At 47.3% G+C, this 26,125-nt stretch overlaps 1 protein-coding gene across 5 annotated transcripts in view; it reads left to right on the top strand.

Moving 5' to 3' along the window:
• The window catches only part of ZFAT (zinc finger and AT-hook domain containing), a 194,199-nt gene that overhangs the window by 14,679 nt on the left and 153,395 nt on the right, over positions 1-26,125 (top strand). For 4 of the 5 annotated variants that reach the window (XR_014018835.1, XM_081266608.1, XM_081266606.1 and 1 more), the window contains exon 2: positions 14,067-14,243. The exons of the other annotated variant lie outside the window; for it this stretch is intronic. Coding sequence is in view for 3 of the 4 variants with exons in the window: in XM_081266608.1 (XP_081122734.1) it covers positions 14,067-14,243 (177 nt within the window). In the remaining variant the exon portion in view is untranslated. The remainder of the gene's footprint in view (positions 1-14,066; positions 14,244-26,125) is intronic. 5 annotated transcript variants of the gene reach the window in all.

The following is a 26,125-nucleotide window of genomic DNA, read 5'->3' as shown; positions in this document are numbered from 1 at the left end:
TGAGTTTACCTGTTTTCCACATCTGCCTCCGGCTCCTGTCCAGGCTGTTATTTTATCTCATCTCTTTGGTTTGTGGCCCCGGGGAGCCCTGAGCACACAGCCCCCGCTTGAGCCTGCAATGGAAGTGTTCCTCTGCTGTGGCCACTTCCAGCAGAGGCGCCCAGGGGCACTGGCCTTGCTGTTCCTTTGCAGCAGTTTCCTAATATGGTAAGCCCCAGATTTGGGGGAGGCCAGAAGAGGGACCTGTGTGTCGCAGCTCTCTGATCTGCAGTGGAAGAGGTGTCTGGTGTTCTGGAAATAGAGGTAATGCTGTTGTGCCGAGTCTACTTCGTGATGTGCTGTAAGTGCCGAGTAATGCTGGATTCTGAAAACTTGTACAAAAAAAGAAAAAGAAAGAAAGAAAAAAAGAAAGAAAACAAAAATGAGTTTTTTTTATTGAGGTTTAAAAAATAAATTTTAGGTTAAATGACACTATTTCGGTTATATTGGGTTAAATAAAGTATATTTTTGAAACTAATTTTATCTGTTTATTTTTATTTAATGTGGCTACTAGAAAATTCAAAATGAACCCCTGGCCACCTCAGAATTCTGTTGGACAGGGCTGTTCTTACAAAGGATTCTTTTTCTTGGTCCTGGGCCTGAATTTTCTGCAGAGCTGTACATCTGTCTCCTCTGGCCTGGAGGCAGGTCTACTCACATGCCTGTCTCTTCTGCTCTGGTTGGTTAGAGGATTGGAGGGTTTGTCCAGGGGCTTCGCCTTGACTTACAGGCAGATGAGGATGAGCCTGCTCCACCCATTGGATCGTCCATCCTTGCTTCCTCCTCTGGAGCCTCCTCCAGGACTTGTCCATAGCAGGTGCGGCTTACATGTTTGTTGAATGACAATGCTGCCCAAGTAGCAGGGGGTTGAGTAGACTCATCTCTTGACTCATTTCCTCCCCACCCCTTTTTTTTTTGTGCTACTGGGGATTTAACTCAGGGCCTCCCTACAAACTGAGCTACATCCCAGCCCCTTTTTAGATTTAAAACATTTTGAGCAGGGTCTTGCTAAGTTTTCCTGGGGCTGTCCTTGAACTTTTGATTCTCCTGCCTCAGCGTTCCTGGGAGTCCCTGGGACTAGGGTGTGCACCACAGCATCTGCCTGGCCGGATCAGCATTTCCAAGGCCTTTCTTTTTTTTTTTTTTTTTTTGCCTGGTTGGATCTCTTGTCCAAGAGATTTCATGTCCATAAACTGCAAAAATGGGGAGGGGGCAGGCAGTGCCACCAGGTGTTGTGCTAAGCCCCCCTCTCTGGAGTTGCCGTCTTGGTCTTGAATCTGGAGGCAGGGGAGAAGTGCTGCACAGGAGCCCTCCCCTGTGCTCACCTGCTTCCAGGCTAGTCTGGTTTCCACTGGCTGTTGTCACCTGTGCTGCATTGTTGTCCCTCTAAGAGCTTCTGTCAGGCTGCCTCCTTCGTGCCACTAAAAGTAAGAAAGTGTGTGGATGTGCATGTGGGGCGTGTGCATTGTGTCTCTCTGTGGTGCACATGGGTACATGTGTGTATTTTACGTGTGTGTGTGTGTGAGATACGCATGTGTATGAGGGTAGCAGAAGACTCCAGGGACATGGCGGGCAGGTCTGTCAGCCAGCTGGACTTTCTGGATTAAGATGTTCCCTCTTCTCTCCAGTTGGCATCACATTTAGCAGTCTGCAGAATCCCAGGATTCTCCCACACAGTGACTCCCCCAGTCACATACCTGACCATACTCATGGTGTCAGCAGGGTGGCTACAGCTGTCTCCGTGTGGCGCTAAATCTAAGTTCCACAGGTGTAGAAGTGGGTAGCCGATAACTTAGGACCTAAACCTAGGGGATTTTTGTTTGTTTTTTTGCAGTGCTGGTGATTGAACTCGGATCTTGCATATATTAGGCAAGTGCTCTCCACTGAGCTACTTCCTCAGCCCTTTTTATTTTGAGACAGACCCTTGTTATGTAGCCTGAGCTGGCTTTGAACTTGAGATCCTCCTGCCTCAGCTTTCTGAGTGGCTTTTCTGGGCATTGCTGAGTGCTGAAGCTGACTTTGAGGCAGCCTTTAGTCAGACTAAGATGGGAACAAGTGACGGAGCCAAAGCTTGAGACCTGGGGGTGTGGTGGTGCTGGTGGTGGCTGTGGGCATTTCTCTTTCCCCGTAGGTCCACCAGAAGATGGGAGGGGATTTTGCTTGGTTTATTTTTAATGCAGGAATAATCACAGAGACTCTTGTCATGGCGGGCCTTCCTGAAGGCCTCTCCGACAGTCTACAGACAGGATCTGCACTGTTGGGCTTGCACCAGGGTCCCCACCCCTCAGTGCTCCCACATGTGTACTCGGAGCTTGGGCTGCTCTTCTCTGTATGAAATGCTGTCCTATGGACAAGGCCACATTTTTCAGCTGTGATTATCACAATAAATGTGAATATACTTCATTGCCCAGGGCTCTCACTTTGAGAGTGCTTAAAAATAACTAAAAAAAAAAAAAAATTTATGCCAGGTTTCAACATGGAAGAAATGTGTGTGCATAAAATTATAATGCAACTGTCGGCTCAGCTTTAATTATTGTGGATATTGAGCATTTCTCATTTTATTTTGTTAACCCAGCTTCAGCAAAGAAAAACACCCGTGGGATTCCTCCCTGCGTTTAATAAACACGTTAACTCTGCGAGCTGTGGAAGCTGACGTGTTCCTCGGCATTTATGAGATGCATGGTGAAGTAATAATTCCACAGTTTAGGGGGGAGCATTTACTGGAGCCTCAGAGCTGGGAGACACTTCAGGGATTATGTATGGGCAGGGGAGGTTGGTTCACGTGTGCCCCCAGGCAAGGGGAGGTGGCACTGGTGGGTCTGTCCCATCCTTCTTTGGTTCTGGTAGCCCTGCCTCTTGTCTTTGCACATTAACTTCTGGTTAGGGCTTGAAGACCAGGTTCCACTTTGCAACATTACACGGCCACTTTTAATTTGGGCTGTTCATCTTTAAGATGCAAAAAATGAGGCTTAAAGAGTTCTCGAGGAGGCTGGAGGGTAAGAGCTGGGAGCCTGGCTCCTGCCTTGGACCAGGCCCTTTCTGCCGCCTCATGTAGGATGTTACCTCTAAAGAGCTGGGCACTGAGCTAGGCACATTGCACTTGCGATGTCCTGCCATCCTCCCCCGCAGTTCTGCACAGAGGAGGAAACTGAAGCATTTGCCGAGGGTCACACAGCTACGTGGACCAAAGTAGTGTTCAGATGTGTTGTTTTAAAGAAGAGTTCACCTGTGAATCAGAGCATTGTTTTCCCCTGTATCTTTTTAATGTTTTCAGTTTAAGTTTTCTGGAGATGATGCATGGCATGTGCATAGAGAAACACACATCCCACAGAGGACCAGCTTGATGAGTGTTTGCAGACGTTCACTGAACTCGCTGTGTAACTAGTAGCAGATCGGGAAACACAATTCCCCTGTACCCCAGGAGACCCCAGCCCCCGCCCATGCCCAGGGTTGCCCTGTCCTGTCCCAGAGCGAGTAGCTGTACCCTTCGCAGCCTTAATGGCAGTGCCGGCAGGCGCTTGAATAAATCAAGTGCTTCTGCTCAGTCATTTCTGTTGTGCAAAATGTGGATGTGACTGGCAAAGCCCTGTGAGATTTGGAAGTGACTTTTAGTGAAGTTAATTGGCCAGGAAGTGGCTGGTTGTGATGAGTACAACCTGTGATCAGAGCTTTGCCTGACTCACCTGCTGGAGTAGGCCAGGTGTACTTGGCTGCCAGGACAGACCCACCTCTGCAGCATAATGGAGCTGTGTGTCCACCTGCTGTGTAGCCTTGTGTCCTGCCTGATCTCATTTGCTCTTCTTAAAATGGGCAGCAGCCCCTCAGTTGCTGGGTTAATGTGAAGGTTAAGTGGGTTACAGGCAAAGCACAGCACCTGGCAATTTATCGATTCAGTAAACCATAGCCCTGTTTTTAATATGGCTATTGATTTGCAATGCCCCAACTAACCACCAGAGGGTGCTGTTAGCACATGTGTGGCACCTGCCTATGGGACCTCCATGGTGTTTTGCTAAAAGCTGTCAAGCCTCTAACCTGGTGGTATACCACTGTTGCCTGCTTCTGGATCTGTTGCCAGGCTGTGCAGAGGACATGCTTAGTAAGAATGTGGTTGGGTGAGTTGTACTGCTCACTTCTGGCAGTCTTTCATTTTCTGGCATATTACTCCCTGAAATGAATTGTGGTAAGCAATTATAAACAGACACGGGGAACACAGTTCCCTTTTTAGTGTAGCTACTCTCAGTTGTAATTACTCCATCTAACCATGATCTGTCTTGGGTTGGGGGTACCGAGACTAGCATTCCTCACAGCAACCACTGAGTATTTCAGGAAATACCAAAGGATCTTCCAAGAAGGATGGGGCGGGCACATAGCATCTGGGCAGATACGGCAGTTAGCTTGGAAGGTCTGGGTTAAGTTCTGATTTGTTGTTTACTTGTCTGGGGACTCCTTTGGAAGCTCATTAACTAAATGCTCCCCCCCCTAAACTGTTAGGGGCTTTTCTGAGCCCCAGATTTTTCCTTTGTAAATGGGAATCATAATGATGATGATGGTGATTATGATGATGGTAGTGATATGATGTTGATAATGATTGTGAGAGTGATGGTGGTGATGACGATGGTGCTGGTGTTGGTCATGATGGTGGTGGTGATGGTGGTGGTGATGGTGGTGGAATACTGCTTGGGCAGCATTTCATTTCGTGGTGATGTTGGTGGTATTGATGATGGTGATGGCACTGCCCATTGTTCGACGTAAGAAGACAATAGGGAAGGTCAAGCACTGTCTTGAGTGTGAAGGTCTGTGTCATTCACTGGAGGAGTAATGTCATTCTGCAGTCAGTCTGGGCGGGGAAGGTTGGAGGTACCTCTTTGGACTTTGAAGTCTTTTTTCCCCACTTTTTAAAATTGGTGCATTACACTTGTACATATTGATGGGATCTGTTGTTATCACTCCCTAGCACTTCCCCCTTCGGCTGTGAAGTCTCGATACTTCTTTTTTGGATGGCGGACACATGGCAAATTCTTGAACACCCAGTTCTGGGAGCTCCCCGTCCCTTTATGTCTGGCCCGGCCCCTGGGTACATGTTCCACTCTACTCACCTGGCCCACACATTTGTAGGTTTGGAATGTGCCATTTGAGATGAGGCTCACTAGACGGTGCCCACCAGGCCTCTAGTTGCAATACATGTTATTTGTGTCATGAACATTTTTCCACATCAAATCTAAATCTAAATCTAACTTGATCTTGCTACTGGCTAAACCAGTTTCCTCTTTTTTTTTTTGGTTATTTTATTCGGCTGGCACATCATTATGGGAGAGAGGCAGGAAGAGGCACAGGACATGTCCCACCTAGTGCGCTGTCTCCTCAACCTCAGGGAGCAGCGCTCGGCATCTCGAGGGCTGACTCGCTCCATGTCCGGAGCTGGTGCAGCCTTGTTCTTTTCCTCAGAGCTTCATGGCTTGTCAGGCCAAAGCCATTGGCATCAGTGACTCTTCTTCCCCCAGCAGGGCCACCCCATTACTTTGCCAGGCATTGTTATACCTTTATTTCTAACATCGTCCTAAGTAGTTTTTTTTAAATTTACTTTTTCTTGGATTGTACACATGGTGGCAGATGGGAAAGACCTAAGAGAAAGACTCTGAGCTGGAAGATAAGTCCATTCATCGTCCACCGACTCAGAGCCAGTCCCTGGCACGGGCTCTTGAGGAGCTTTGTGGATGGCAAGGTGTGTGCCCTCTCTCTCTTGCTCTCTGTCACTGCCTGCCTTTCTAGGCCTCCTTTCCTGACTTCCTGCTGCGCATGAGCAGCCTTTCCTGGATGACAAGTTGCAGACTGGCTGCCTGGGGCCCCCTCGGCCTGCAGACTTGCTGTGCTGGGCTGCACACTGTATTTTTAATTCGCTTACCCCCTGCTGGGAGACGCCAACACAAGTTTAGCTTTGGGCCCCCACTGGTAGGACCTGGGTGGTCGCCTGTCCTACTGCAGGCTCCCCCGTGCCGCCACTGCTTCCAGGCCTTCCTGGGCAAGCTGCCGTCCCCGGAGGGGTTCCCAGAGTGGCAACGTGGCCCCCTCAGCTGCTGCTGTCCTGCTGGAGGTGCAGCAGTGTGCCTGTCCTGTCTTGAGTCCACTCCCCTCTCTGCACCCCAGTGTCAGGGGCTCCTCAGTTCTGCCCACTTGGTGTGGCTTCTGCCGCCTTCCGCCCACACTCCTAGAGCTGTGTCACACTTCCTGGGCCAGCTCGGCCTCCCCTCCCCTGACGACAGGGATTCTGGCCTTCTCCACAGACTCTCCTAGGGTGTGAGGTTAGAGTGATTGTTATGGAAGTCTTCTGTGTGTTGTGAGTGCTCCCTTGTGGGGGTTCTGGTGTCTGCTGCTCACAGGGGTGCCTCATCTGACACGGGGAGTGTGATGGGGTCGCTGAGGCTCCTGCTACTCATGTTCAGCTCCTTCCCCTCTTAACAGCAGGGTCTGCAGCGCTGTGGCAGAGGTCGGCTCGGAGTGTGTGGGGCGTGTGAGGTGGGGAGATGGGGCCTTGCAGGGGACAGGGCTGGGAGTGAGGCTTCCCAACCTGCGTCCAGCTTGGCCCTGACTTGGGCTGTGCAGTGGGCCCTGACTCGACCCACATTGCCTCCCTCAGGATAAGGGACCGGTTCTGAAGTCAGGTGATCCTGGCTCACATTTCAACACCCTGAGTCGGAGTGCCTTGGTGTTGGTGCGATAAGAACCAGCGGTCTTAGTCTACTAAGTCTACGCAGCAGCATTTTTGTCTTTTTCAGTGCTTCTTACACTAGATGTTGTCTACAGTGGAGCAAGTACAGTACAGACCTATATCATAGCTGGTCTTGAAGATGAGGTCGGCCTGGTGTGAGTCTTGTGTGGTGCTGTGTCATGGTGCGGGCTTGATTAATTCAGGCTTCTGGTCTCCTCTTCCCCTTCCAATCCATTGTCTTGGTTCCAGCAGGTCTTAAATGGGTGTGATGATGATGTGGCCTGTCCACAGCTGCTTTAGAGTGCTGTGGTATGAGCCATGTGGAAGGAGAGTACTCTGTCCTCGCCGAGTCTCGCCTGAAGACAGAGGAGCACAGTAGCTTCAGTTTGCACAAAGCTACTTTATTCATTGTGTTGGATGTGATAGCAATCTCGCTTTATGCTGTTGAAGTACGTCCCCTCCTATTGGGAAGCTGCTGGCCTTATGAATCTAATAACAAGGGACAAGTGGAACACAGGAAAACAAAAGTGTGCCTCGGGAAACATTTGCCACCTGCTTCTCTCTTCTGAGATAGATGACTTAGTAGGGTCTTAGCTGTGGCTGTTGAACTCTGTTTAAAGTAAATAAATCCAAGTAAAGATAGTTGCAGAGTGGAGAGGAAGCAAGAAATGTTTAAACTATTGCCTTTAAATGGAGTATTTAATAGTCTAGCAATGTCCATTTTGTCTTCTTGTGCTTACTGATAAATGCTTAGGCATTTTGTAGCCATCAGTTCAGCTGACACTTTTTGGGTGCTTACTGGATCCCTGGTGGTGTCAAGGCCAAGAGAAGGATGTTGGGCCAGCGGAGCTCTGGCTGCCAGTCACGTGTAGAGACCATGTGGAAGGTAGTGGGTGAAATGAAGGATATACAACCAGCCCTTCAGATCCTGCATCTCCCTTGCCCCTCAGAGATGGAATGTGGACCAGGCTACATCCCACTGAGCCTCTGTGGCTTCTGAGCCTCACCTCCTGCAGGGCATGGTTGGGACTGGATGTTTGCGATTCTTCTCCTGTAGAATCCTTGCTGGAGGATTCAGACTGGTTTTGTTTGCCATTGTATTTGAACTAAGTGTAGATTCATAGGAAGTTGCAAAGATAATACCGAGAAGTCTCATGCACAGTTTACCTTGATGGATTATGCTTAAAAATTTTTACTTTTTTTTCTTTTTTGGTACATATATGTAAGATTTACCCTTGTCCTCAGTGTTGAGAATGAACCTCGCTGGGTTCATTCACGTGGCTGTGCAACCTTCACCACTGTCTGTCTGGAGAACTTCTTTATCGGCCTCACCCGGGGGGCTGCCTCTTAAGTCAGCACCATACCTCATACCCAGCAGGTTGGCGCCAACATAGCTAGTGTGCAGTCAAATCTGCTCTTACCTGTGGATTTGCTGCCTTGCTCCAGTTAGCACAGCCTGTGGAAACCATGCCTCCCTGAGGCTCCCTGCGCCTCCCTGTGCCTCCCTGCGCCTCCCTGCACCTCCCTGAGCCTCCCCTGAGCCTCCCTGAGCTGCTCCTCTTAATAATTGCTGTGACTCTTTCTTTGCATGCAGTGAGCCCCCATTATAGCTGTGCTTCTGGCTCCAACCATTCAACATGATTTAGAGAACTCAGGAGGAAAGTCCCCTGCATGTGCCCAAGCATTTATACCATTGTTCTGTCATGTGTTTGATGGCGCAGCACTCTTGTTGATCCCTTCTGTTGGAGAGCTTCCATTAGCCACTCTTAGGTTGCATCTGCCCAACACAAGTCCCCCCCTGCCCCCGCTCCTCTGTGCCTTGCTTTTCACTTCACTCCTGAAGGACACCTTCCCTGGAGGTGGGATCCTTCCAGCACTTGAGACTGTTGTGCCACTTCCTGCTGGCCTGCAGTGTGTTGGAGAGAAGTCTGCAGTCATCTGGATTGTCTTTCTATGTAGGAGTTTGTTTCTTCTTGCCACTTCCAATTTTTGCTTTGGTTTTAGTTTTCAGGGTTTAACCACAATGTTTCTTAGAATGAATTTCTTTGAGTTTGTCCTGTTTGGGATTTTGGCTTCTTGAGTTTGCCGCTTTACCCTTTTTTAAAATTTGGGATACTTTGGGCTGTTATTCCTGTGAATATTTTTCCAGGCCTGCTCACTCTTTCCCCTCCCGGATCTGAGGGCACAAATGCTAGATCTTTCACTGTGGCCCCACGGTTCCTGAGGCTCTGTTGTTGTATTTAAGTCAGTTTCTTCTGTGATTTTGTGCCTGCTGCTCTCTGCAGGATCACCGAGTCTCCTGGACTTTCCAATCTGCTTTGAGCCTGTCCATCCAAGGCTCTGGCCTCCTGCTTTCTTGGTTGTCATCTGTCCTCTTGCGGGTGGCAGTGCCCGGGGCTTCTCCGCCTGCCTCTTGGCCGAGCGTCTGTCCTGCTGTCTGCTGTGGGTGTGTGGTGAACTCTGTGGACGCGTTTTTAGGAGGCTGCTGTTCTCCTTGTTGGGTGGTCCTGGCTCCATGTTGTGCCACGCTGCTCTCTGTGGATGGCCTTGTCTCATGCCACTTGAGATTTTTCTGGTTCTTAGGAAAGTGAGATGAATGATTTTGGGTTGAATCCTGTGAGAGCCTGGATTTCACTTAAATCTTCTATTTTGGCAGACTCCCTGACTCTGCTGGTAGGAGGGGGTGCTGCCTCCTCACCGCCGGTGGACGCTGAGGGAGGCGGTGAAAGCAAGCTTGCCTGCCTGCCTGGTGGCCACTGGGGGTGTGTGGTCCAGCCCTGTGTCTGCTGTGAATGTTATCTGGAAGGATCCTGTCCTTCCGGGCGGTTGTCTCTTGTCCCTTGGCTGCAGAGAGCAGGCTTTTCTGGGAGTTGCTAGCCTGTGACTGTTGGGCCCTTGTAGCCCTGTTGGCGTCAGGAGGCAGAGAGACACCTGAGCACGTCATCACTTTGCCGTTTCTTGGGTTGGAGCTGGTGAACTGGCCTGTCTTCCTCGCAGCTTTCAGCCTTCCTGTATTTGTCTGACCTATAACATCCAGATTCTTCAGCTGTTCTTGGTGAGAGGAGTGGGGAAAAGCCCCCTAGTTCATCCTTAGGGGACGCTTTGCCACTGCAGCTGGGAGAGTGAGTGCTGGTCAGCGGGCTGTGGGTGCTGCTGTGCAGGCTGCAGGGTCCTTCCGCTCCCGTGTTGGCCTGACTCGAGGGCCTGGGGTTTGGGGAGGAGTTCTTCAGAGCAATCCAGCATCAGTGCACACTTGTGCCCTGCTGTTGAAAGCATTGGCCACCCCCGGCTATGCATTGTCAACTCACAGCAGTCTGCAGAGTTGGAGGGGTCCATTCTGCTGGGACCCAGGGACTCATTCCCATTCATGGCCACCTTCTGGGAAGGGTGAGGCAGAGCCCTTATTCATCCCTGGGTCCCCTGGGCAGGCAGAGAGGCCAGAGATCCAGATAGGACCTGGCTGTTCCTCAGATCAGAGACCAGAAGCAAGGACCAATTAATGCACTTAAAGTTTTCCTTTCTATAGTACAGAGTAGCTGCTTGAAAACCGGCAGATAATTCATAGCAATCGCATGCCCAGACCCAAACCACTGTGATTGTTCTTGTTCTGAGTACGTCATTTTCCCCTTGAATTCTTTTGTTAAGCATGAGAGCACAGTAATTGGACCTAGAAATGCATCCAAATTATAGCATCTTCATCAGAATTAGCTGACAACATAATTATGATTGTATTTCGGGGCACAGATACATTTTTTTCATATTAGTCCACTATAAAAAATAGAAGTGGCGCCTTGGTTGCTATTTCGGCAACTTAACAATCTTAATACTTGGGGAATGCACCCTCTGTGTGCCTGGCATTCTGCTGTAGACACACTACTTTAGCATGTCTCCAAGGGGCACACCATCGCCCTCCACGTTGGACCCTTGTCTGAAGAGGGTGCACCGTGTACTTTGCCTTGGGTAATGGGACATCTGTTTTTGCAGAGGAGAGTATAGTGTTGGTAGCAAACAGCCTGTTGCCAGACACGCACGTCAGCTCAGGGTGATGTCCTGCCTGCTGGGCCCAACTGCATCTTGGTCTTTATCTCTGCTCTCAGCCCTGGCCAGGCCTCCCTGACTGCAGTCTTCCCCTCAGTGTGTCAGAGAACTCCTCCCTTCTTCAGCCCAGGCAGCTGGCTATTTTGGGTGTGCCAATGTGACCAAGGCTTTCAAATTCCAGGGGCACTGGAGTAGTGGGCTTTGCAGGCTCCAGGAGGGCAGGCATAGAGAGCTGCCATGGCTCTGGTGTGCGGAGCTGCAGAACTGGCCTCAAGCAGGAGGCTGGCCCTCTCAACCAAGGCCGCCTCTGTCTTTGCTCTGATGGTGGACTCCCAGCCCTTCCAGGAGCTGCCTCTCCTGCTGTGCTGGCTGTTCTTGGCCCTGGGAGCTCTGCTTGAGTGGGTACAGGCCCCTGTACCAGCAGTAGATCTGCTCATTTCCCCCGTTCCTGACTCCACGCAGCTGTTGCTTCTTCCCGGGTCCGCACATCTGCGTCCTGCAGCTCTGAACTCCACAGTCCCCTGGCTGAGAAGCCTGTCCTGCTCCCAGCACCCTTTCCCACCCACGACTGTTCCATGGCACCCCATCTCATGGCCCACGTCTCAGGTCTGAGCCCAATATATAAGGGTCATCCTAGGTCCCAGTGCTCAGCTCTGCCTCCACCTGGGAACTTGAGGCCTGGACTTGCTGTGGGTGCAGGTGGCTCAGGCAGACAGCATCCTGGGCTGCCCAGGCCTCAGGCTGTGGAGCTGCTGGGTGTTAGCTTATTCACAGCAGTCTCTGAAACCTGGTCATCAGTAGATGCAAAAGTGTTTATTTAATTTCTAGTCAATGCTCAGTGTGCCTCTGAACTTGGAGACCTCCTGATAGCTCTTGGCTCCCTGGAATTTCTCTGTTAAATGTTAGAAAATTCCCTTCCTCCTGAGAGCAGTCGAGGAGCCAGGAAAACTTGGAGGCCAGTTGGGAGACAATTTTAGTACCCACCATAAGGTGCAGTTTTGTGACACGTCTCTTTCCAAGGTGAGATGGCCTCTCTTAGGCAGGGCCTGGGCCTAGGTTCATCCCTATGTCCCCAGCTCCTAGGGCAGGGCTTGGAGTCTTGCTCAGTAGATGCTTCATGGAGCAGGTGTGGGGTTGATCTGTGAGGTAGGCCTCATGTTCTTCTCTATTCAGGGTTTCTTTTCAGAACACTAGAACACTCAGCTTGAACTCAGCTAAAATACTTAGAGTCTGCTTGTAGTTCTGTAGCCAAATATATCTGTGAAACCAGGTTGCAAAGCATCTGCCCTCTGCACCCTGTTGCTGTGACAGGCAATTGACTTCTCCCCTCCCAGCCTCAGTTTCCTCATCTGTGGGCTGAAGATGACAAACCCCTTTCTGCTTAAATCAGGACTGATGGAGGTGTGGCAGGAAGCACCCTGAAGACGATGTCTCCTGTATGCAGACAAGTACTGCCATGACCTTCTTGTTTGGGAAGCATTTTGGGGTTCCTTGGGAAAGAAAACATTTCTTGGAAAAAATAAAGATATTAATTGGCTGTTCCTGTGGGACAGTTGTTGTTCAATAGGGAAGACTCATCTGAGGCTCTCCTTCCCTGTGTGTTCTCGGGAAGGCCTTGTGTGGCTGTAGGGAGGGGCTCCCTGCCCCGCCACCCCCCAGGCTTGACAGCAGTTTTGTCTTCACCCCAGCGGGGCACAGTGGTCTGTGCCTTTCCTTCTTCTCTTTCTTGTGGTGGAGTTTTGCCAAAAGGAGAAAGGTGGAAAGGTGGGCAGAGAGCCTGGGGAAGCGGGCTCCAGAGCCTTTTGTTCCAACATGAAACGGGCATGCTTGCAGGCCAGCGGGAGAGCTGGCCCAGAGGGCAGGACCACTGACCTTGGGAGGAAGCGGAAGCCGTGGGAGCAGTGTCCCGAGGGACGAGGGCTGGGTTCTGCACACACTGGCGGCGTGTGCCCTTGTCCGGCAGTGTTTCTGGGGGAGCAGGAAGGGTGTGCTGTCTGCAGAGGAGTTTAGCACATCATGCCAGCTCCATGTGGCTCTGCTCTCGCTGTCCCCGTGAGCACTGTCAGTGGAGACTAGGCCCTGCCCTGGGTGGGGGCTGCCCCCACGTCCCACCGTAGGGCCACGGCTTGTGCAGACCCTCACCCAACAGCAGCGAGGCTGGGGGATGGGGAAGAGGCAGGTGGGCAGGGGAAGCTGATCTCTAGCTGCTGAAGTGACAAAGCAGGCGTCCTGCTGTTGAGAAGGGGGGGGGAGGAGAGGCTTGCTTGCCACAGGCCGAGCTTGCGGGTCCCAGAGATCCGAGATGGCCAGCTGCTTGCCCAGCCGTGGCAGAGGGGATGGCATAGAGATCCTGGGAATTGCCTGGCAGGCTGAGTGCCCTGGAGGTCAGGGGAAGCCAGTGGTAGAGGTTTCTGGCGGTTGCTGCATAGGCACAGGCACAGCACGTGGAGAGGTGGGCTGGGCTCGTGGCGCTGTTCCCGGTGTGCCCACGGTGTCCCTGCTGCTCTGCTTGTGTAATTCCCCACAGAGGGATTACTGCTGCTTCTCCCAGGTCGCCTGGCCTCACCGCATCTAGGGACTGGCTCAGGAATCTCAGCTGGGTCTGTCTGGCTTCACAGCTCTTGGCCTTCTCATCATGTCAACTCTTCCTTTCAGTATAAATGTGATAACAGAAAAGCCAGCTTTGAATTATGTGTCCTCAATTTAATATTTTGTATGCACCTATAATTATTTTATCAGATTTGAAGATGAGTGTTTTTTTCCCTCATTATGTCTTACTGCCTAGTATACAGGGAGGAATATAATGGACTGTGCACTGTTTTGTGAACAGTGAGAATGTTTAAGTAGGAATTAAGTGGCTTTTAAAAAGCCGCAGATTCCTGTCCTCCTTGTTATGATTTTTAGTTCCTGAGCCAGTCATTGAAAGGTGTCTTGGCTCTAGAGAAATGCTGTTTTGGCCAATTTTTCCTTTTACCTTAATTCAAGAGAGAGAGTCTGGTGGGAAGACTAAGATGCTTGATTGCATGAGTGTGGTGGACTCTTTGAGGACAGGATTGAACTTTTCAGGTTCCATGGGCTGGGGTCTGGGCAGAAGGAGGTCCACGTCAGCCACCCTGATGAGGGTGGAGGCTCCTAGACCCAGAAGGAAGAACCCGAGATGAGAAGGAGACTCACTTGAGGCTGGCATTTGCATGGCATGGCAGCCCCTGGCATTTTCTCCACCCATTGGGCGTAATCGTGTATGTGAAGGCAAAATAAAACATTTTCCTTTTTTCTCTTACAGAAAGCACGGCTATCTTCATGTGCAAATGCTGTAATCTCTTCTCGCCAAATCAGTCGGAGCTCCTCTCCCATGTGTCTGAGAAACATGGGGATGAAGGGGTCCGTGTGGATGATATCATCATTCCCCTTAGGCCCCTGAGTACTCCAGATGCTCCCAACCCAAGCAAGACTGGAGATGGTAAGGGCAGCTGTGTGCGGGGGGTAGGGCTCTGTCAATGCCCATGTACTCTCCATGTGGAGATGCCAGCTCTGTCACATGGCCCAGCAGAATCCTGGAAAAACCCAGTAATTGTCTAGTTGTAGACCTTCCAGTGAGGTGGCGTCTTTGAATTCCTCTCCCCACCCCTCTAGGGTTGCTCCAGCACCTGGCTGGTAGATGAATGAATGAATGCAAGGAGCCTTTAGGATCCGGTGATATAAAAACACGAGCTTGTTGTCAGACACGGGTATGTTGCCCCCAGCTCTAGCACCCACCAGAGAAAGTACCTGGAGCTAATGATGTTCATTCTCCAAACCTCACTTTGCTTATCTTAAAAATGAGGACAAATACGCAGATTAAGTCAGAGAATATACCTATTGAAGATGATGTAGGAGACAGTAAAAGGAGGCTGTTGTTAAACTTGATTAATAAATTACTATATATAATTTTAAAGCATTTCCAGAATGATAGCATGAATCTGGAGCAGGGATTCAACTTGCAGAGCCTCAAATCATTCAGAGCCCTTCATGTTCGCAGTCAGGGTGTGAAGTGAGACCCATCTTGTCTGGTGTCCAGGACTCTCCCTCTGGCTGATCGAGATGCTGCAGGCGTGTGGACTAGAGCAGCCATCCAGGCACTGTAATTAGGTCCCCACGGACGACAAAGAAAATATATAGCACAGAAGAACCGCTGACGAGAGTGAGAAAAATCCCCACGAAACTATTTTCATATGATGAGGGACAACAGCCAGCCTCTTGTGCAGAGGCCCAGTGTGTGGTGGTCCAGGCCCCGTCTTAGGATTCGTCAGCCACACTGATAATCCAGGTACTCTTTCCTGGGAATATTCAGACTGGCATTTCTAAACAGGCTGGCTTATTGATGATCTGTCAACAATGTTAACAAGCAGAGACTCCAGACAAAAAAATGTTTGGTTAATAAGTCCCTCTGGCCTGCTCCCAGGGTGCTTGAGAGGATGAAGTTGTTGAGGAGTTAGGAAGTTCTGCTAGTTACTGTCAGTGGCATAGGAGAGAAGCTAAGGGAATCCAGCCCCTGAAACTGGTGCTCAGGAGAGCAGTCAGTACTGGTGGCATCAGCATTGATGGCGCCTTGGTGGTGTTTCTCAGGGTGGGCACGTCTACCTCTCCCCACTCAGAGGAAGCAGGAGTGAGCTGGCCAGTCCTAAACAATCACATCTCAAGCTGCTGCTTGTGTTCCAAACTCTGCTTTGAGTAAAAAAAGAGGAAGAAGGTTTCTGTGGGACAGGAAGATTCAGCATCTCCCACGTGCCAGGGCCTCCAGTGCCTCCTGGTGCCTGCTGTGTGTCGGGTGGGCAAGGCCTAGAGTCCTGCCCAGAGAGAGGCTGCTGGCTTATGTCCCCAGGACCTCCCCTGCTGGCCTGTGAAGAGTGCAGCTCCCAGAGGACCCAGATCTTTAGTCACCAACCTGGAGCCTTTGGGTGCCTGCCTCGGGTTGAACTTGATGAACTCAGAACCTGGCTTCTTTCTTCTGTCTCGTGTGTACGGCAGAGGGAAGCCTCCTGGTTAGCAGGGAAGAGCTTTGAGGCTGGCTCTTGCCAAAGCTGTGAGTCCCATCTTTATTCAGATTTGCTTATTAAGATTTTCTTCTTAGCACAAGACATGAATAGAAAATAATTCTACATTTTTTATTTCTTTTATGAATAAGGAATGGATACATGATAATAAGGCAGATAGAATTTCACAGAGTTACTTGTAGTTGTGTTCTGGGTGCATCCCGTCCTCACGGGTCCTGGTGACGGACATCGCCGTCCCTTCTTGGTGGTCTGCCCCCTCTCCTCACTGCAGTAGCCCCACAGGCCTCTCCTTCTCTCAGGACCTTCTGTCTGCAGCCCAGAGCCCGGCTGCTGGGGCAGCAGCAGTCTGTGGAAGGTAAAGCCACCTGTGCCTGGGCCTGTCTCTCTCCTGCAGGTTACTGGGGCCCGTCCACTGTGGGAGCTCTTCGAGGCTCTGTGTGGGTTGGTGGCCCTTCTCTGGGCTTCTGGGACCCCACGCCTTCCCGGTTGTGCATACACTGTCATTTTTTCAAGGAAGAGCTTTGGGCTGCTGTCTGATTTTCCACCCAGCGTAAGGTTGCCTGGACTGGCCATGTTGTCTTGTGTGTCAGAACTTGGCTCCTTCCAGGGTGAGTGATACCCGGGTCTGTGGCGGTTCTGCTCTGTGTTCTTCCGCTGGTGGGCATTCCCGTGGTGACTGTGTGCCTGTGCGCCTCTCTGCAGGTTGCTGTGTGGGTGGGTGTTTTCATTTCCCTTTCGAGTATGTCCAGGAAAAGGGATTGCTGGGACCTGTGGTAATGCTGTGTGTAAACCTTTGAGGACTGTCAAATTATTTTCCACTGCAGTCGCCCCATTTACTTTCTCATCACTAATATAGGAGGAACCCAGTTTCTTCACATCCTTGACAGCATTTATTGACTGTCATAGTTTTAATTACAGCCGCCCTACTGGGTGTGAACTGGTGCCTCACTGTGATTTTGATGTGCATTTCTTTGATTACTAAGGACCTTGAAGGTTTTGGAGGTCATCCATTTTGAATTAGTTTTCGTGCATGGTGTGAGGGAGGGTTGCTGAATTCATTCTTTTGCATCTGGCTTCTAGTCATCTCGGCACCATTTGTTGATGAGACGTCTACCCTCCCCCCTTGAGTGGTCTGGGCACTCACCCGTTGGTCTGTGTCTGTCCTCATGACGCTGCTGTCTGTTGAAGGGCCACAGCTTTGTAGTGAAGGGGGGAGTGCAGTGCTCCAGCTTTGCTCTTCTTTTTCAAGATTGGTTTGGCTTTTCAGGATCCCTCTTAGCTCCTTAAGAATTCTAGGACCGTTTGTCTGTTTCTTCAGAAAAGGAAGTTGAAATTTTAATAATGATTGTGTTGGGTCTGTAGATCAGTTTGGGTGCTCTCTTAACATATCATACCTTCAATTCATAAACATGGGTGGCATTCCATTTATTTAAATCTTTACATTTCTTTCAACAATGTTTTGTAGTTTTAGTGTACAAGTATTATACCTCCTTGACTACTTTTATTTATAAGTATTTTATTCTTTTTAATACTATTGTAAATGTATTATTTTCTTTATTTTCAAATGTTCATTGCTAATTTATAAATGCAGCTGTTCCTGGTTTTGTATCCTGTATACAACCTTTCTAAATCCATTTATTGATCTAATATTTTTTTAGGGGTTTCTTTAGGGATGTGTGTGTCTATATATGATAATGTCAGTCTGTGAGTAGAGAGAGTTCTATTTCTTTCTTTTCAATCTGGGTGCCTTATGTTTCATTTTTTGCTTAATTGCCCTGTCTAAATCTCCAGTACGATGTTAAATAGAAATACTAAGTACATCCTGTATCCTTGTCTTCTTCCTGATCTTAGGGGGGAAAGCATCCGGTTTTTACCATTATTACAGTAGCTCTTTTTTTCCTTCATAGTTTCATTAGGCAAAGGAGGTTAGTTCTACTCTTAGTTTGTTGAATTTTTAAATCACAAAATGAATTTTGTAAATTTTGAAAAATGCTTTTTCTGCATTGTTTTAAAAAAATGTATTCTACCAATATGGCTTTTTATACTGATGGTTGAATACGTGGGATAAATCTTTTGGATTATGTTGAATAATCCTTTTAATATAATATGCTGCTAGATTTGGTTTGCTACTATTTTTCTGAAGATATTTGTGTCTATAGTCATAGGATATTGGTCTAAATTCTTTTCTCTGATGTCTTTGGTTTTGGTGTCAAGATAATTGTGGCCTTATAGAATGGCTCGGGAAGTTTCTCATTCTCTTTTCTGTTTTGGAAGAATTTTGAAGTATTAGTTTTGATTTTTAAAGTTTTTGTTAGAATTCACTAGTAAAGCCATTTAGGCCTTTCGTTCGTTTGTGTGTTTTCCTTTCCACTGAGAAATCCTTCCTTACCCTGCTTTGGTACCTCCCTGGAGTACTTTACTACTGAGTAAAGTGCCTTTTTATTTTTTATTTTGAGACAGGTTCTCCCTGAGTTGTGGAGACTGGTCTTGAACTTAGAGTCCTTCCGTCTCAGCCTCCTGAGTAGTCGAGATTGCCTGGCTTCCACTGGGGGGGTTTGATTGCTAATTCGGTCTGTCTACAGGGTAGAGGTGTATGTACATCTTCTATTCTGGAATTTAGTAGTTTATGTCTTTCTAGGAAAATTTCTATAGAAATTTCATCTAGATTATCTAGTTTTTTGGTGTACAATTATTCTTAATAGTCCCTTATAATCTTTCTGACTTGTCAGGTTGATAGTAATACCTCCTCTTTCATTCTTGATTCATTCATTTATTTGTTTGTTTATTTATAAATTGATTTTATTTTTTAAATATATGACAGTGGGATGCATTACAATTCTTATTACACATACAGAGCACAATTTTTCATATCTCTGCTTGTATGTAAAGTATGTTCACACCAATTCATATCTACATACGTGTACTTTGGATAATGATGCCCATCACATTCCACCATCATTGCTAACGCCCTGCCCCCTCTGTTCCCCTCTCACCCGTCTGCCCTATCTAGAGTCTGTCTGTTCCCTCCATGCTCCCCCTCCCTACCCCACTATGAGTCAGCCTCCTTATATCAGAGAAAACATAGTTTAGCTAAAGATTTGCCATTTTTTTGTTGATCTTTTCAAAACTTTGGTTTTGCTGATTTTTTCTTTTGCTTTTCCATGTTTCTATTTCATATCTTTCTACTCTAATTTTTATTATTTATGTCTTTTTTATTGCTTTAAGTCTACTGTGTTTCTGTTTCTTAAGTTGGAAGGGAGACTATTGATTTCAGATCTTTTTGTTTTCAAAATGTGTTTTCTCTCTTATCTTTATTGAGGCATTATTGATGAACAAAATCATACAGATTTAAGATGTGCATTGTAATGATTTGATAATCATGCAATGACTATCACAATCAAATTAGTTAAATTGTCTATCACTTTACCTAATTATGATTTTTGTGTGTGTGTGTGTGTGTGTGTGTGTGTGTGTGGTGTGAGTACATTAAAAGTCTACTCTCCTCCACCTCCCAACCTCTGGTAGCCACATTATGCAGTCTGTTTTTGTGAATTTGAAGTCTTTTATATTGCACATGTAAGTGAGATTATAACGTCTTCTCTTTCTCTCTTTGACTTATTACACCTAGTATAATGCAGTTGGGGATCATCTATGTTGTCACAAAGGACAGGATTTTCTTTTCTTTTTTTTTTGGTATGGCTGAATTCTATCTGTCTGTATCTACCTGTTTTCTTTTTCCATCCATTAATAGACACTTAGGTTGTTCCCATGTCCTGAGTATTGTGAATAATATGTAATGAAAACTAGAGTGCAGATATCTCTTCCACCTGTTGATTTAGTTTCCATTTTATGTGTATCCAGAAGTGGGATGGCTAGATTGTATGGGTGTTACATTTTTATTTTAAGCAACTTTCATGTTGTTATCCATAATGGTTTTGTTGATTTACATATCCTTGTAACATTTGTTTTCTTTTGCTGTTTTGATAATAGCCCTAGTATCTTCTCAGTTATGAGGTCATAGCTCATTGTGATTTTAATTTTTTGACCATTAGTTATGTTGAACACCTTTTTCATGTACCCATTGGCCATTTATATGTCTTTTTTTGAGAAATATATATTCAGTTTCTTTGTATATTTTAATCAGATTATTTTTTATTTTGCTATCAAATTGTATGACTTCCTTGTAACCTCTTGCTAGATATATGGTTTGACAATATTTTTTTTCCCACTCTTAGGTTTCTTTTAATTTTGTTGTTAACTATTCAGAAGCTGCCCTTTTAAATTTTAAAATGAGTTATGGCCTAACATGTGACCTTTCCTGGAGAAACCACCATGTGATGTTGAAAAGAATTTGTTTTCTGTTTTTGGATAGAATGTTCTATATATGTTACATCTTGTTGGCTTATAGTGTTGCTCCAGTCCCCTTTTTCTTGTCTGTGTCCAGATTTTATAATTGAGAAATATGTGGTTTAGAGACTCAAGAAGTTAAAATAACTTTCGCATGGTACTTCGTTAGTAAGTGGGAGAGGGGTTGAGGCCCAGCTGTTCTGATCGTGTTTGTGTGTTCTTGTGGTACTGTGGGTGCAGAAGGTCCCTGGCTTAACCACCGTGTGGCTTACAATTTTTCAGTCTTACAATGCTGTGAAAGCAATATTCATTCAGCAGAGACCATATTAAAATTTTGAAACTGAATCTTTTTCCTGGGCTAGTGACATGTGGTCTGATCCTTTTTTTGATGTGGGCAGTGTTGTGAGGCTCAGCTTTCAGTCAGTGACATGATCACAAGGGGAAGCATCCCATGCTCTGTATTTGCCATGTTGCTAAGCCAGGATATTTGATGGGTTAGGCATATTCAATGTATTTTTTTAAAAACATTTATGATGTTTTAAAAGGTTATGATAGGTTTACCAGAACATGACTCCATTATAAATTGAAGAATATCTTCAGTAGTTCCCCTGTATCTATGGGGATGTGTTCTCGGACCCCCAATGGATGCCCCAAACCATGGGTAGTACCAAACTCTGTACATACTATGTCTTTTCCCCCTATATACATACCTGTCATAAGGTTTAATTTATAAATTAGGTATAGCAATAACATCAATAACATAGAATAATTACGGCAATATACTGTAATAATATGGTCACTATTCTTGTGAGGCCATTATTAAGTAAGATAAGGGTTATTTGAATGTAAGCATATGATGCCTCATCAGTTGATCTGATAACTGAGCTGGCTGCTAAGCTACTAATGGGTAGGTAGTGTATACAGAGTGGATATCTTGCACAGAGGGATTAATCATGTCCCAGGCAGGCCAGAGTGGGACAGTGACAGATTTCATCATGTTTCTCAGAATGGTGTGGAATATAAACTCACAAGTTGTTTAGCTCTGGAGTCATTTTTATTTAGTCTTAGGAGACTGCTCATGGGTAAGTGAAACCAAGGGAAGCCAACGTGGAGAGGGGAGGGACAGTATAGGTAAGTCCTTTCCACTGAGTACTCTTATATGTTGTTTTCCTTTATTAAATAACTTGTGCCTTGAATTCTTCCTGAATGCATTTTCTCTTTTTCTGTTGTGTATACTGGAAGATTAATTGCCTGTGTAGTTTAATTTAAAAAACTATTTCTTAAGACTTTAATTAAACTCAGCCTCTTATAGTAGAAAATTTCTTCAGAAGTCTTTCATTAAGAGCCTCAAGCCCTTCTTTTTCTCTTTGTGGAAGTCCATAAAATTTGAGGCTTGTAGAGGCTTCGTTTCTCTCTAATGATTTCCATTCAGGTTTAACCTTCACAATTCATTTTAACTTGAGAGATACTTGAAATGCTTTGATTAAACTTTTAACTGAGTAGTAATTGATTTATTATTTTGGTTTCCCTTTAGAACATGGAGGTTCCTAAATTCTCTGGTTTATTTTATAGCCTTTTAATCTTTTTGGCTCCTGGAGGAAGTGGTCTTCACAATGACCCTTCATTTCCCCCTCCTCCTAATCAGATTTTGACTGTGATCCAAGCAGAAATTGCCTGATGGACTTAGCTCTTTCTCCTCTGTGCGTGTGTGTGTATAGTGCAGATGTGTGAGTATTCACGAGTGCGTTTGAGCGGGCCGTGGGAGCTAGTGCCGATTGTGTGTGCACGTGTGCTCTGCTCTCCTGGCTCTGCACAGGTTGGCGGCTGCCCTTGCTGAAAGGGAGAGTTGCATGGGCCTCTGGAGCCTCGTTTTGGTTCTTCTGATTTCCCCCTTTCACACCCTCCTTAGAAACTTTTCCTTCTCTTTTCTACCTGTTACTTCCCTTCCTTTGCCTCCTTCCACTTCTCTGTTCACTCCCTGCTGATTGAGGGCCTGCTGTTTGCCTGGGTGCTGTGCTAGGTGCTGGGGGTGTGTACCCAGGCTGTTCCTGTTTGGGTACCTCTTGCCTGGTGGACAGCAAGTTGGCCAGGAGGCCCTGTGTGCAGCAGGTGAGTGCCTCTTTAGGGTCAGCCATGAAGTGGGTCACTTACTCTGGCTTGAGAGTAAAAAGAGGCATCCTAGGAGGTTGATGTCTAAATTGATATCATAGTGTTGTCTCTTCTGAAGATTTGCCACAAATGAAGTAATCATGGGTATATTAGGGATACTGTGCTGGTTCTTCTAGTAACAACTGAGACCTTAGCCTTCCAGCCTGCCCTGGTTGGCACTGTGGGTGTAGAGGAAAGGACACACACCTTGGGATCCCCTAGACTTGGTCCTGGTCCTGGGACTTTCGTGTAGCTCCCAGGGCCTGGTCGAGCACACCGGAGCCTCTGTGCAGATTGCAGGAGGTGCCTCTTCTGGGATGAGTTAGTCACAGGTACTTTCTGGGTGAACATACATGAAAGGTACACAGGACTGATGCAGCCAGTGCCTGAGTATGAAGCTTGGCTGGTGCAAGTTGGCCTTGCAGGGTCCTCCAGGTGTGACTCTTGTCATCTGTCACAAGGAGATACTGGCCTTTTTCACAGGTTCTGAGGCAAGCATATGTTTGTGCACGCCACTCTAGTGCTTTGAACATAGTCCATAATGAGTGTTCTGTGCGTGGCAAACCTGCCCCCTCCCTTACGCACAGTGCTCTTTAGTGTTGGGAGCTGTCACACTGAGGTGCATAGCTGCCTGAGACTGTCATTTTCCTGTAGAACTTAGAGGTCAGCCTCTGTTACTTCTGTGCTCTGTTAATTGCACTGACCAAAGGACTTGCTCTCCAAGTCAGGTCCATTTTCAAATCTTGCCTCTGGCACTGTTCTGTTCTGTGAGCTTGGGACATATTAATTAATCTTTGTATGCCTCAGTGTTCTTGACTGTGTAACGGGGACAATACTAAGGATACCTTTGGGTGTTAAGTGAGGAAATGCATGTGAAATATTTGGCAGTGGTGCCTGAGGTCTGGGTGCTGGATCAGTCACTGCTCTCGTTCACGAGGCATTTCCACCACAGGGCCGTTGGAGCCCTGGGAAGCCTTGGGCCCTGGTGCCTGGTGCTGCAGAGCAGGATGTAGTCTGGCCCACCGAGGGGGTGCGCATCCTCCAGACACCTGAGAGGCTCACACTTCCTCTTCTCTGATAAATAATTCATTGTCTCCCCTAGTGCTTCTTGGGCTTTGGATGTAAATGTCAGGGAGATTGACTGTCAGGGCTCTAAAATGTTTGTCTTTCAGGATCTTCCAAAATTCTGGAGCTGGTGTGACTAGAGATTGAGTTGCCAAGTGAGAGCACCAGGAGGCTGTGTATCTGTGCTCTTAGGCAGAACAAAATGGATGTGCTCCTGATTATATTGGATTTCTTGGTGTATGAGCTACTGTAAAAGGAAGAAATTAAGGAAAAAACATGCACCGAGTCAGAATAAACAAGAATGCATGTACATCAAGGAATCATATAATCTAACAGTGGACTGGCTAGGAAGAGAAATTCCAAATCAGGATATTAGGGACGATGGCCAAAATAATAAACAGTAGTTGTTTTATCAGTCCCTCAGTACCATGCTCAGACTATAGTGGATCACTGTTGTCAACAGTGACTCTGAAAAATAGGGACAGTTCTGTGTTTATTTTTCACATTGGAAACTGAGGCTCAGAGGGGATTTGCATCCAAGTCTATGTAACTCCAAGTCAGTGTGCTCTGTGCCATGCGCATTGGCTCCTTTAGTGTGGAAATGACCCCCAGTACCCATAGTGGGTGAGACTCGGCAGGAACAGTTTGGCTGGAATGAGGAAACCCAGGTCCCAGGGTTGCAGCTTGGCGGCTCCCTGGAAGGGGTGCCAAGCCACTGGAACATTTGGGCTCCCATTTCCTCTTCCGTTGAAGAAGTTATGTTTGCTATACTCGCCTCGTAAGGGTTTTAAGAATAAAATGAGATAATAGCAGAGAAAGGTCTTGCGAACTTGAGTGATGTACATAAAGAATTCATTATTAAGTTTTTGATTATGTTGGGCTATTTTTCCATGATGCTCATGTCTTGATTGAATTAAAAAGTCTTTGCCTCATGCTTTCTGTCCCTTGTCAGCTTTCTCTTGAGATCTGCATGGGTGATTATCTGACAAGAGGGAGTTGTCCCCAGACTGTGGGATTAGAGCAGGTTCAGATGCACCATGGTCCAGCCCCCGTTTTTCTAATTGGAAACCTTGGAACATAAGAAATGACTTATTTTCCAAATGCCTCTTTTTCAGTCATCAAACAGTGGATCAAAGTGTTTATTAAATGTCTATTCCATATTCAGCTCTGTTTAAGTTCCTGTGGGACCCAGGACTTGAGAGCTCAGCTCAAACCTTACTGTTTACAGTGCAAGGAGAGGAAAAGGGCAATAATTAGGAAACTGTCCACACTCTGCTGTGAGGAGTTCATGTTGTGAGGCGGGTCAGCTCGCGAGGGCCTGACCTGCTTAAAACAGCTGGGAACAGCCTAGGCAGGAGGTGCTGAGACTTGAGCTGGACCTGAAATGTTGGGATGTGAACTGGAGTTAGGGGTCTGATTGGGAATGAGGAAGATGGTCACAGACAGGGGGACTAGAACTGCATGTAAGTAAAGAGTCAGGGACTATCTGCATGTCTAGGGGAGGGCACTGAGGGGTGGAGGGTGAGGCAGGGAGAGGGGGTGCTGTATGTATGTGTGAGAGTGTGTGTGTGTGTGTGTTTCTAGGGTTATACCTAGAAGTCTGGTCTTTGTATGTGGGCAAAGTCATCCAGAATGATGGAAGATTCTAGAGCCAAGGAATGACAGGGAGACAGGAGCTGGGGCCAGGGAGAACCTGGAATGGCACCTTGGAGTCTGGAGACTGTGTGCAGGCATGGGATGGCACAGTTGCCCTGGGTGGACAGGGGTTTTCCCTGCAGATGTTTTTGTGACAGAATCTCCAGACTTGAGTGACACTTGAGTAAAGGAATTTGGGGAGGAGGAAGAGGAAGTATAGACAACTAGCTCCTTCCAAGTGTTTGGATTTAGAGCTTGTATCGTTTTCCTTGCCTGGTTCCAGGATTCTCAGCTCTTTTTATAAAATGTGGGTGGTTGACAGTAGCAACTCGTTTCCAGTGCTTAAATTATTCCAAGTTCATTTATGAATATTTCATTTTTAGCTAACTAATTGGTCTTGAGGATCTGAATTATGGATGTAGCAAGATGGGAGATTAGTTTTGTCACCATTGTGTTTGAGTCTTTTCAAAGCTTTCAGGGCCGATTTTGTGTTTCTTCCTTGACAACCAGATGGCACCTTGCTCATCAGTTTAATTCAGCCAGCTTTACTGGGTCAGGGCACCAGGCTAGGTGCAGAGTGGATGAGGCATCAGCAGGGCAAGGGCTCTGCCTTCAAGGAGTCTCCACTCTGTGGGAAGACAGACTTCCAGACAGCCCTGCTGGATGGCACCCTGGCTGCATTCCCAGCCTGCTGCCAGCAAACTGTCTTTTGCACAGTCGGCACTGCTGCTGTTGGCTGTGTGCTTAGGTGTGTTGTGAGAAAACGTGAGGACTTGCCATGCCAGTTTGCCAAACTCCAGGTTAGGAGCACAGGGCACCACATGACTAAGTCCTCAACAGGCTTCTGACACCAGCCACAACCCGGGGGGGGGGGGGTCTCCAGGGCCACCTTCTCTGACCAGCTAGCTGCAAATTTGGGGATCTCTAGGGCCTTCTTTAGGCTTGATAATTTGCAAGAATTCACAGAACTAAGGAAAGTTCTATTATTTCCTTTTGGTCCCCTCAGGGAGTCCTAGACATCTCCTCTGTCTTTAGTGCATGACAACAGCAAGATAATCTCCATCCAGGAAGCTCACAGAGCCTTGGCTGTCCAGAGTGTCTATTGGGCCTCAGT

Source organism: Spermophilus citellus, assembly GCF_964194105.1.
Source record: "Spermophilus citellus genome assembly, chromosome: 14".
NCBI lineage: Eukaryota > Metazoa > Chordata > Mammalia > Rodentia > Sciuridae > Spermophilus > Spermophilus citellus.
The sequence above is the reverse complement of the archived record's forward strand: the minus strand, read 5'-3'. Positions and strand labels throughout refer to the sequence as shown.